At 35.3% G+C, this 12,417-nt stretch overlaps 1 protein-coding gene across 2 annotated transcripts in view; it reads left to right on the top strand.

The window, feature by feature from the left end:
- The first annotated feature begins 3,096 nt into the window (after window positions 1-3,096).
- ssh2a (slingshot protein phosphatase 2a) overlaps window positions 3,097-12,417 on the top strand; it is a 32,554-nt gene continuing 23,233 nt past the window's right edge. Inside the window, exons 1-2 of one of the 2 annotated variants that reach the window (XM_067366336.1) lie at window positions 3,097-3,232; window positions 10,204-10,247. In XM_067366336.1, coding sequence (XP_067222437.1) covers window positions 3,170-3,232; window positions 10,204-10,247 — 107 coding nt within the window. In that variant the 5' untranslated portion in view covers window positions 3,097-3,169. Of the gene's footprint in view, window positions 3,233-10,010; window positions 10,090-10,203; window positions 10,248-12,417 lie in introns of those variants that run through there. The other variant, XM_067366337.1, reaches the window with a different exon arrangement.

Here is a 12,417-nt window from a genome sequence, read left to right as displayed (position 1 = left end):
CCACCAGCATCAGGCAGTGACCTGGCCACTGTTCTGGAAGAGAGGAGAAATGGCCAATAGGAATGGCTCAAAATCCATTTGGCCACTGTGCAGGACTGGATCTGTCATTCCTAAGATGAACTGATGCTGTATTGGCTGTAAAAGGAGGCCCTTCTACACCATATTTGGCCCTACACCTGGTTTTAGACCACAAATTATTGTGGTCTAAAACCAGGTGTTTAAGTTTCATTGTCCATCCACTGTTTGAAAGTGTGAACTCGTGAATTTATTGACCTGTGCAATAGATTGATAAAAAAAAATAATAATAAATTATGGTTGGTGTTATAAGTTATATTTTTATTGTTGTTGCTTTGTAAATTAAAGGTGCCCTAGATTCAAAAATTGAATTTATCTTGGCATAGTTAAATAACAAGAGTTCAGTACATGTAAATGACATACAGTGAGTCTCAAACTCCATTGTTTCCTCCTTCTTATATAAATCTCATTTGTTTAAAAGACCTCCGAAGAACAGACGAATCTCAACGTAGCACAGACTGTTACGTAACAGTCGGGGTGTATGCCCCCAATATTTGCATATGCCAGCCCATGTTCCCAACATTATGAAAGGGATTAGACAAGGGCAGAACGTCTGGATGTGCACAGCTGAATCAACAGACTAGGTAAGCAAGCAAGGACAGTTGCAAAAAATGGCAGATGGAGCAATAATAACTGACATGATCCATGATATTTTTAGTGATATTTGTAAACTGTCTTTCTAAATGTTTTGTTAGCATGTTGCTAATGTACTGTTAAATTTGATTAAAGTTACCATCGTTTCTTACTGTATTCACGGAGACAAGAGCCGTCGCTATTTTCATTTTTAAACACTTACAGTCTGTATAATTCATAAACACAACTTCATTCTTTATAAATCTCTCCAACAGTGTAGCATTAGCCGTTAGCCACGGAGCACAGCCTCAAATTCATTCAGAATCAAATGTAAACATCAAAATAAACACTGTACTTAAGCGATTAGACATGCTGCATGACGAGCACTTTGTAAAGATCCATTTTGAGGGTTATATTAGCTGTGTTAACTTTGTTTATGCTGTTAAAGGCAAGCGCAAGCTCCAGGGGAGGGGAGCACGAGATTTAAAGGGCCACACACCCTGAACGGCTCATTTCTAATTATGCCCCAAAATAGGCAGTTAAAAAATGAATAATAAAAAAAAAAAACTATGGGGTATTTTGAGCTGAAACTTCACAGACACATTCAGGGGACACCTTAGATTTATATTACATATTTTTTTTAAAAGTTCTAGGGTACCTTTAAAACATTTGAGAATTAAAATGAATAAATAAATAAATAAAGCAAGCAAGCAGCCTAAAATTGCTTATATGTTCAGTTGACTTTCAGCTATCTTGCATGTTTATTTGAATGGCAAACTTACTTTTTAATTAACAGCCAGTTTTATTTGTATTTATTATTCGTTAAATTGCCAGGCTCTCTCTTCAGGCTCAGAGCCTAGGACTGTGACAGCAAACAGCCATCCTCTTAATTCTGCCACTCGAATGTGTTTGTCATCATGTTGTTGTGACACTGGGGAACAGGTTCTCTGTCTTAATGAGGATGGCTAGGGACATGCTACAGCTCCCATTGAAACATGAGCTTAGCATCAGTCATCTAGGTGTGGAGTGTTTACTGTCACTTTGAACACAGCTTCCTTAATGTTGCACTGAAGGAGGTAATCATGTATTGTTTAAGTGTCCACAGGTTTTAAACTGTGAAATGAGGTTACACATTCATTATGAAGGTATTATGTTTTAGAACAGCTGACCAGTAATATTATGGGCATGACAAGTTAAAGGATTAGTTCACTTTCAAATTAAATTTTCCTGATCATTTACTCACCCTCATGTCATCCAAGATGTTCATATCTTTCTTTCTTCAGTCGAAAATAAATTAAGGTTTTTGATCTCCTTATAGTGGACTTCAATGGCCTCCAAACAGTTGAAGGTCAAAATTACAGTTTCAGTGCAGCTTCAAATTGTTCTACACGATCCCAGACGAGAAATAAGGGTCTTATCTAGAGAAACCATCACTCATTTTCTAAAAAATATTAAAATTTTATACATTTTAACCATAAATGCTCATCTTGAACTAGTTTCTTCTTCTTCTCCAGCAGTGTAGACACTGCTAAGTGTATTACTGCCCTCCACAGGTTAAAGTTTGAACTAATTGTTATATACTTGCACTAGCATATTGTATATGACAATTTAGTTCAAACTTTGACCTGTGGAGGGCAGTAATACACTTAGCAGTGTCTACACTGCTGTAATTCAAATAAAGAAGAAGAAGAAGAAGCTAGTTCAAGATGAGCATTTATTTATTTATTTTTTTTACATCTTGGATGACATGGGAGTGAGTAAATTATCAGGAAACTTTAATTTGAGAGTGAACTAATCCTTTAAGGTGATTTTAGGTATTTAAGTTTAATTATTGTATAAGGGAAAATGTATATTTAAGATAATGAAAGCTGCATGTCTCGAACTTTGATTTAATATTTCACATATTTGTCTGCTATATAAAGTATTCAGAAATACTTGAAATAAAAGTAGTATAGAAATACTGCACACCACTGGGTGGGTTGAAACAATAAAACAAATAGTGTGATTATAGCCTACATGTTATTTATAAATAATTTATGATAAATATTTTTTTTTTTAATATATAGTGTGCCATCACCACCTTCCTACTACATTTTAAAAAACCTTTAAAGGAAGTGCTCTGCCTCAAAAATTGGAAACAAATTGAACTAACTTTAGCCATGATGCTACAGCTTGCTCGGTTTTTACAACACTCCCTGTTCCCCATATAACAATTATAAAAGAATGAGAAGAAAATGGATTCAAACATTCAAACTATGACGCTATTACCATGGTAACGCATCATTTAAAAGGATTTAAAGAGCGATCATATTACTAACACGAGAGGTATGACGCCTCACCCCTTTATTAAGTTACTGTTCAGTACTGTTTGTGGTTTGACAGCTGGTTTGCATCGCGCATGCGCAGAGCGAACAGAAGCGAGCGACCTCGAAGACGCTGCACATCTTCCTATGTGCGACAGCAGCAAATGATGTGAGTTTTGCCGCTACCTTCTCTTACATCTTGTGTTCGTGGACCTTGAATGGCGCTGGTCATCGTACAACGGTCGCCAACCCCTAGTACAGCCTCCAGTCCGTGCGTGTCGGTGAGTTTCTTATTTATTTCACCAGTTTTTCTCTAGTTATTAAATGATTTTATTCATGTCCGAGCTGTAGCGGCTGCTAGGTTGTTCACTAGATCTGCGCGTGCGCAGAACGATACTGAGCTGATCAGTGTAAGACATGCAACTAGCCGGTAACGTTTTGTTTTGTAAAAGCGTTCTTAGTTTCATGTTTGATTTTTGAATGTTACTTTAATGTCACTAAAACAACAGTCCATTAAGGTTAGCGAGCTATTAGTGAACAAAAGCGGTGTTTATTTATTTTTTTATAGTTTTGTGAGCTAGTTGAGCTAGGTGCTAGCTGCTGATCTGCAGTACATGTACAGTGACATCTGGACTTTATAAACTTTATTGTAGTACCCTGTCATTCTGTTGCATTTAAATAATATAACGTTAGATCAATACTAAGAATTCTGTTTTAGGAGGAAATGTCTTGAAATATGGTGAAAGCACACATACATACACACACACACACACACACATCCAGGTGAAAAAAAGTACATTTCAATAATGTACTTAAAGTGCTCTATTTTCGTGCACTAATTTTTTACTTAATATACTAAAAATTATTCTTTAGTACTTTTTAAGATAATCTAAAGAACATCTAAGTGTACTCAATTGTGCTATTTTGAGACAGCATGAATATGAACAAAAAATGAGCTTTTAATATACTATCAATGTTTTTATTTAGATACTACGTATAGTACATTTGAATCCATAGTGTACTACAAGTGGTAACTAAATATATTTGTTAAATACAGAGATAGTATATTAAAAGCCCATTTTTGTTCATATTCATGCTGTCTCAAAATAGCACAGTTGTGTACACTTAGATGTTCTTAAGATTATCTTAAGAAGTACTTAAGAAGAATTTTTAGTATATTAAGTAGAAAATTAGTGCACGAAAATAGAGCACTTTAAGTACATTATAGAAGTGTACTTTTTTTCACCTGGGCACACACACACACGCACAAACATCTCAGATGTACTAGTTAGAACTTGTGCTAATTTGTGGATGCTTTGGCCTGATCCAGTAGTGGAGTGACTAATGTTATTTGTCTCAACAACTGTTGCAATTTGATAAAGTAGCACAGCCCTATGGGTTCACACCACTTCCTAATTTCTCAGAAAGTTTTCTCAAAATTCACTATTTTACCATCGTAACAAGGCGTGTCTCACAATTCACTATTTTACCATCATAACAAGGCGTTTCTCATTTATCTGTAATGTTTGCCTGTGTTGCACAGACTGACCATGCATTGCCTCATGTTTTGTGCCTGTTGACAACTCTCAAAAATATGCAAAAACAGTTTTGTATTTTTAATGTGCTTTTATGCACAAAGTGTCAAAGAAAGAGATGGTAAAAATGTGGCTGTAATTATTTGTGTATAAATATTTACATTGTATATATGCTCATATGTCTTTTAGCCACTATTTTGAGATCTGGATGACACAATCATGTACTTGAGTTGAATGCGTTTGTTGATGACAAGGGGGTGATGGTGCATGAAAAGTGGGTTAGTTCTGTAAAGCTCACATCACGATTTGTCGTGTCTTATGGTCCACAAGAAGTAATTTTCAGTGACAGTAAGACTCTCGCCATGAAATTCTAATATTTAAAATCAGCAACCTGTTCCTGTACCCCAATCCATCCTTTTTATTTCCAAATGGAATGAGTATTTATATATGGGAGAATCTGAGGGTTTTTTTTATCTGTTTGAAACTGGTTACTGCATAGTATATATAATATGTATAGCCTACTGTACAGTATACATCGTTTTCTTCATATAGTAGATATTTGAAACAATATAAAATGCAGCAGTAAACACTTAATATATTAATAATAAATCAAATGATATTGAAATATTTGTTGACATTGTTAGGATACATAATGCATATGTGACCCTGGACCACAAAAACAGTCATAAGGATCAAATTTTTTGAAATTGAGATTAATACATAATCTGAAAGCTGAATAAATAAGCTTTCCATTGATGTATGGTTTGTTAGGAATATATAATATTTGTCCGACATACAACTATTTGAAAATCTGGAATCTGAGGGTGCAAAAAGAAATCAAATTATTGAGAAAATCGCCTTTAAAGTTGTCCAAATGAAGTCTTTAGCAATGCATATCCACTCTCAAAAATACATTTTTTATATATTTACGATAGGAAATTCACAAAATATCTTCATGGAACATGATGTTTACTTAATATGCTAATGGTTTTGGCATAAAAGAAAAATCGATATTTTTGATCCATATGATGTATTGTTGCCTATTGCTACAAATATACCCGTGCGACTTATGACTGGTTTTGTGGGCCAGGGTCACATATTACATAGCATTGAGCATTGCATACATTGCATAATGCATTAAGAAGCATTTCATTTAACTCAAATTGTCAGTTTGTCAACTTAGCACCACAATAAATAATATTATGCACAGTACATATTGAAAAATATTACAAATATTAGTATGCCAGTAAATTCAAGCTGCTTTGTTACAGAGGAGTCCATGCAACTCTCATTAAAAAAAACAAGTATGATGCCGGGGGAAAAAACCTGAGCATTATAAGACTATTATCTTTGTTTTAGATGCTCCAAAATTGAGATGACCTGCCTCAACTAATTCATCTTATGATAGGCTGACCTAAAATCTTAAGTGTAGTATTTAGGTTAGGCCACTAGGCCATGTAAAGGCCACAGCCAGATAGGAAAATTAGGTTATGTGAGTGAGATGGGCTTATTTCCCCCCCATTACCAGCTGCCTGTCATGTGACCCCATTGAGGCATCCATGTGAGTCATCTTGTGAGATGCCTCAAGGTTTTCCAGACAAAGTAGTCCTCAGTGAACCTATCCCAGGGAGCCTTATTAGTATGCCTGGCTTGAGGGCGGTTGTGATGCATGTCTGCATGCAAACTTTACATGCTGAGAGCTATTGGATAAGCAAATTAGCCAGTTTCTCAAATGTATTGAACTAAATTAGAAGTGAGCAGTTACATTGTTGTACATTCTCATATTGCTAAAGCAGTATACTTTGTCACAGACACCTTGAGTTCATGGCCCTGCAGCGCAGTGTATCTCACACTGTTGTTTGCTGGTGCAGCATATTTTTGCCTCTATAACATTGTATTCTGAATTGTGCCTGACTACCTCTTATTTACTGATTTACCTCTTATTTAAGAAGCACTGGGTTGTGTCGTCCATATGTAGCATGGGTTGGCTGCCTGATCCCTGAGAGAAAGTACTCTGGGATTGGGATTACTGAAACAGGCAGCATGGATTAAACATACCCTGGGCCGTTGTGGGCAGAGGGAGCCTGAAGCTTTGCGGTAATCACACATATACTTGTGAATTTTGTGTGTGTGTCTGAATGTTTGGCTTAGCTAGGGCGTATGAGTGAGAAGGTTTAGTTTTGCAAGATAACAATCACTGGAAGACAGGGATGTGCGAGCTGCTTGAAAGATAAGCAGGCTTGACGTGTCGTTAGTAGTAGACAAAAGATTCTCTTTCATACTGAGACGGCAGATGGAGAAGGTGTTTTGAATATATATCCTCCTCTATTTTGCTGGGTAATTATGTTTGTTGAGTGCCTATCCTCATCTTTATGATGGCCCTGATTGTATTTACAATTACGTTAATGTACACTACTGTTCAAAAGTTGTTTTTTCAAGAAATTAATACTTTTATTAAAGGGTTAGTTCACCCAAAAATTTTATTTCTGTCATTAATTACTCACCATCATGTCGTTCCAAACCCGTAAGACCTTCGTTCATCTTTGTAACACATTTTTGATGAAATCCGAAAGTTTCTGAACCACACATAGGCAGCAATGTCATTGAACCTTTCAAGGTCCAGAAAGGTAGCAATGACAATGTTAAAATAGTCCACGTGACTGCAGTGGTTCAACCTTAATGTTATGAAGCGACGAGAATACTTTTTGTGTACAAAAACAAAAAAATAATGACTTTATTCAACAGTTTATTCTCTTCCATGTCAGTCTCCTATGCTAATCACGTAGTAAACACAGTGCAGCGCTTCCAGGTTCTACATGAGAACAGCGGCTCATTATTGGCTCATCATAGCTCACGTGAACAGAGTCGGCCAATAATGAGTCGACGTTCTAACGTAGAACCAAAGACAATAGAAAAACACAAGACGCGTCACTCGTATTGTTTTGAATGGGAGAAAGCGCAACGCGCAATATGGCGGAATAAGTCCCGCCTTCGAAATAAGAGCCAATCGGCAATTGGTAAAATCATCGCATCACTACAGCGATCGTTAGAAGCTCCGGTTTCTATAGAAACAGTCAGACACACGCCTCCGAATTTAGGGCTGTGCATGTGCATTAGCTTGATCCAGCCTGAAAAATACAGTGTTTTTTTTCATGATTCGAGCATTTAGAAAGTAAATTTATGAGACAGTTGTTGTTAGATTGGTGATTTCAAATATGAAATTTAATCGAAAGCTTGGCAAACAGCTTTGGAGAATTTGATGTTTCCCCATTCAAAGAGATGGGAGCTGCACTTGAATGCCCGAGAGGCGTTTCAAAGATGGCCGCCGAGCGAAATGACTTGTCTTAAAGGGACTTTGGTATAGAACCCAGAAGTGCTGCACTGCGTCTACAATGTACACAGTGTAGAGACTGATGGGGAAGAGAAGAAATTGTTGTTTTTGTTTTGTTTTTGTGCACATAAAGTATTCTCGTCACTTCATAACATTAAGGTTGAACCACTGTAGACACATGGACTATTTTAACAATGTCTTTAATGCCTTTCTGGACCTTGAAAAGTGCAATGACATTGTGCAATGACAAAAATATAATTGAAATTTAAAAAAAATAATAATAATAATTTTGGGGTGAACTAAACTTTTAAGCAAGGACACATTAAATTAATAAAAAATGACAGTTAAGCCATATACAGTACAGTCCTAAAGTTTGGAACCACTAAGATTTTTAATGTTTTTAAAAGAAGTTTCGTCTGCTCACCAAGGCTACATTTATTTAATTAAAAATACAGTAAAAAACAGTAATATTGTGAAATATTATTACAATTTAAAATAACTGTGTACTATTTAAATATATTTGACAAAGTAATTTATTCCTGTGATGCAAAGCTGAATTTTCAGCATTGTTACTCCTGTCTTCAGTGTCACATGATCCTTCAGAAATCATTCTAATATGCTGATTTGCTGCTCAATAAACATTTATGATTATTTTCAATGTTGAAAACAGTTGTGTAATTTTTTTTTCAGGATTCCTTGATGAATAGAAAGTTCAAAAGAACAGCATTTATCTGAAATGCAAAGCTTCTGTAGCATTATGAACTACCGTTGAAAAGTTTGGGGTCAGTAAGAATTTTTATTTTTATTTTTTTGAAAAGAAATGAAAGAAATGAATACTTTTATTCAGCAAGGATGCATTAAATCAATCAAAAGTGGCAGTAAAGACATTTATAATGTTACAAAAGATTAGATTTCAGATAAACACTGTTCTTTTGAACTTTCTATTCATAAAATAATCCTGAAAAAAAATATTGTACACAAATATTTTGTACAATTGTACACATTAAATGTTTCTTGAGCAGCAGATCAGCATATTAGAATGATTTCTGAAGGATCATGTGACACTGAAGACTGGAGTAATGATGCTGAAAATTCAGCTTTGCATCACAGGAATAAATTACTTTGTGAAATATATTTAAATAGTACACAGTTATTTTAAATTGTAATAATATTTCACAATATTACTGTTTCTACTGTATTTTTAATTAAATAAATGTAGCCTTGGTGAGCAGACGAAACTTCTTTTAAAAACATTAAAAATCTTAGTGGTTCCAAACTTTTGGACTGTACTGTATGATGTTACAAAAGATTTCTGTTTCAAATAAATTCTGTTGTTTTGAATTTAATATTAATCAAAGAATCCTGAAGAAAAGCTTCCACAAAAATATTAAGCAGCACAACTGTTTTCTTGATGATAATAGTAAAATTTTTTACTTGAGCACCACATCAGAATATTAGAATGATTTCTGAAGGATGCTGAAAATTCAGCTTTGACATCACATGAATAAATTATATTATAAATATATTAAACTTTTGGTAGTCCTATCAGTGTGCCAAATGATGTTAAAATTGTGATTGATACTGGGTAGGATTATGAAATATACTGCATGCTACGAAAATGATATGAGTAATGTGTGCTGTTTTAAAAAATAACATATAATTTACCTCAAATAGTCAGTTTATTGTCAAGACCAATGATAAATTCATATTATGCACAGCACAGTATACACACTGCATAGTGTAAATAGTACAAATATGGTAGTACATAGTTCTGAATATAGTTTAAAGGCCCTTTAGCATCAAGAATGGTAACTACAAAGAAAATTGTAATAATATTTCACAGTATTCCTGTTTGTTCAAATAAATACAGCCTTGGTGAGCCTTTTCAAAAACATAAAAACAAATCCTAATGAGCATGCACTTTTGATCTGTAGTGTTTGTATTACTTGTTTCTTAATTTGTAGATGGGTATATGATCTGAAAAGGAATATGAATTAAATATTAATGACTACTATTATTATTGCATTATGTTAACTGATTTTCTAGTAGGAACTTGGTGTCTTTTCATGCAGCAGCTCACAGTTTGTTTTTGCTAAACTTGAAAATAAATATGAATAATGATTGTAGAAAAAAGCATTCAAAATCGGTCTAAAAGTGGAGATGCAATTTGTGTTTAATTTTTGTATAGTTTCCTGACACTTGCTGGCTGATGCTAAAGTTTGATGAGGAAAGTTATCACTTTATCAGCCTAGCGTTGCAGATACAGGTAAAGGTAGGAGTACGGTTACGATAAGTTGAGTGGGTTGGATTTCATGCTGAACCACTGTAATCTACTTGAATGTACTCCAGGTCTGACCATTGTCTTTCTCTTGTTCTCTTCCTACAGGAGGCAGGCAGTGCTGAAGATGACCGGCGCTCTCAGCCCAGAAGGTACGTTCACTGGCCTGCATCTAACCTCTTCTGTTCATCCACCAGCATACTGAAATACACATTTATGTCTCAGATATTCATAGCCACACTTGACTGGACCATCATCTTTGTTTTTGAGGAAAACATTCACTTTAGTTTTGATCCATCCAATGATATGCAGTATATCCACCAGGGGGAGTATTCTGATCGGATCATGACTAATATTCAAACCCTGCCAGAGTTTGAGTATTTTTTTTAATGTTTGTTTCATTTTCAGAATGGGTAACTGCATTTTTGTTTTGGCCTGATAATAGATCTAGTGAAGAAATCAAAATAAAGTCAGAATGGAAGCCGATCTGTGATTTCAGATTATGTAGCAATCAATATCTGTGTCTAAGAAAGAGACTAAAAATTTGAAATTAGTTCATTATTACTTGAGTGAAACCAGGAAGATGGTGACCTATATTCTGACTACGTTGTGTACGTGACTATGCAATCCAATACACTACAGTGTTTGACCAGTAATATTTGAATGAATATCAGTTTACTGTATCTGAGGTCAGCAATATTTGTGTATTTTAGAGTACACACGTATGTAAGTGACATCAGAATGGTTTGTTTTGTATCTGTCTCTTGTTTTGGATTAACTGATTCTGAACGTCTCCGTTTTGGTTTGTGCTAAATCGGACTTCACACGATAACCTATACATAGGCTTGCACGCAATTTGTTTTTTGCAGGATCATTCAAATGAATTCTTGTTTAGACTTTGTGTTTTGTTTTTGACTCCGGTATTACATAACATGAAGCTGTTTTTGCACTGATACCAGACTTTTATTCAATTATGAATAACCATATCTTCTCCATCAGGTTTCATATAAAAAAATATAGATAGATAGATTAAAGGTTTTGTATATTAATTAAATTTATTATATATTAAATGTATATCTGCAGGTTCTGCCTGGCATGCCTATAGGACATTAACTAACTTTAAAGTACAAACTTATGGAGGACTCCAGCACATGGTTGACAGCGTAGGGCTTTCATTAGAGGCTCTGGTCAGGGTTCAGACTCCGGTCTAATTTGAATCATAAGAATCCTGGTGGATGATATCTATTCAAGCTTAGTTATGCAATGCTGTTTGGCTTCAGAATCGTCTGGGAGGGTCTTACATGACATCAGACTTTTGTTTGTGTAGTATCCAAGACAAAAACGAAATCCCTGAGGTCAAGCGTAACCGGCACCCCAAAACTTGGCACTTTCAATGCCGTGCCACACATGTCCTCAATTACACGGCATGTTAGGTAATCCTATGATGACTATGATGTCATTTCCTTGCGATATTCTCATATCTCTGTGCGCTGTGTGTGTTTTCATTTGCCTTTTCCCACTGGCACCCCCATGCAACAACCTGACCCTGGATTACATAACATTTGGCCTGAATTAAAAGTATATCTTGCTGTTCATGATCACTTATGATTTCAAGGGGTGCGGAGGAGATCTGTAGTAAACTCTGGAACAAAATAAAAAGTAAATGCTTTTTAATTTAGTAGTGTTGCTGCCATGTACACTACCTTTCAAAAGTTTGTTGTTAAGATATTTATTTTTTGGGGGGAAAAACGCTCTCTAATGTCACATTAAAGGTGCCATCGAACGTTTTTTTACAAGATGTAATATAAGTCTAAGGTGTCCCCTGAATGTGTCTGTGAAGTTTCAGCTCAAAGTACCCTATAGATTTTTTTTTATTAATTTTTTTAACTGCCTATTTTGGGGCATCATTAAATATGAGCCGATTTATGCTGTACGGCCCCTTTAAATGCTGACGCTCCCCGCCCCTGGAGCTCGCGCTTGCCTTAAACAGTGCCTAAACAAAGTTTACACAGCTAATATAACCCTCAAATGGATCTTTACAAAGTCTTCGCCATGCATGCGTCGGATTATGTGAGTGTTGTATACTGTTATATTGTTTACATTTGATTCTGAATGAGTTTGATAGTGCTCCGTAGCTAAAACTAACATTACACACTGTTGGAGAGATTTATAAAGAATGAAGTTGTGTTAATGAATTATACAGACTGCAAGTGTTTATAAATGAAAATGGCGACGGCTCTTGTCTCCGTGAATACAGTAATAAACGATGGTAAACTTTAACCACATTTAACAGTACATTAGCAACTCCATCTGCTCTCCATA

Source organism: Chanodichthys erythropterus, chromosome 17 (assembly GCF_024489055.1).
Source record: "Chanodichthys erythropterus isolate Z2021 chromosome 17, ASM2448905v1, whole genome shotgun sequence".
NCBI classification, from domain to species: domain Eukaryota; kingdom Metazoa; phylum Chordata; class Actinopteri; order Cypriniformes; family Xenocyprididae; genus Chanodichthys; species Chanodichthys erythropterus.
Note: the sequence above shows the minus strand (reverse complement) of the source record. Positions and strands in the feature narration are given on the sequence as shown.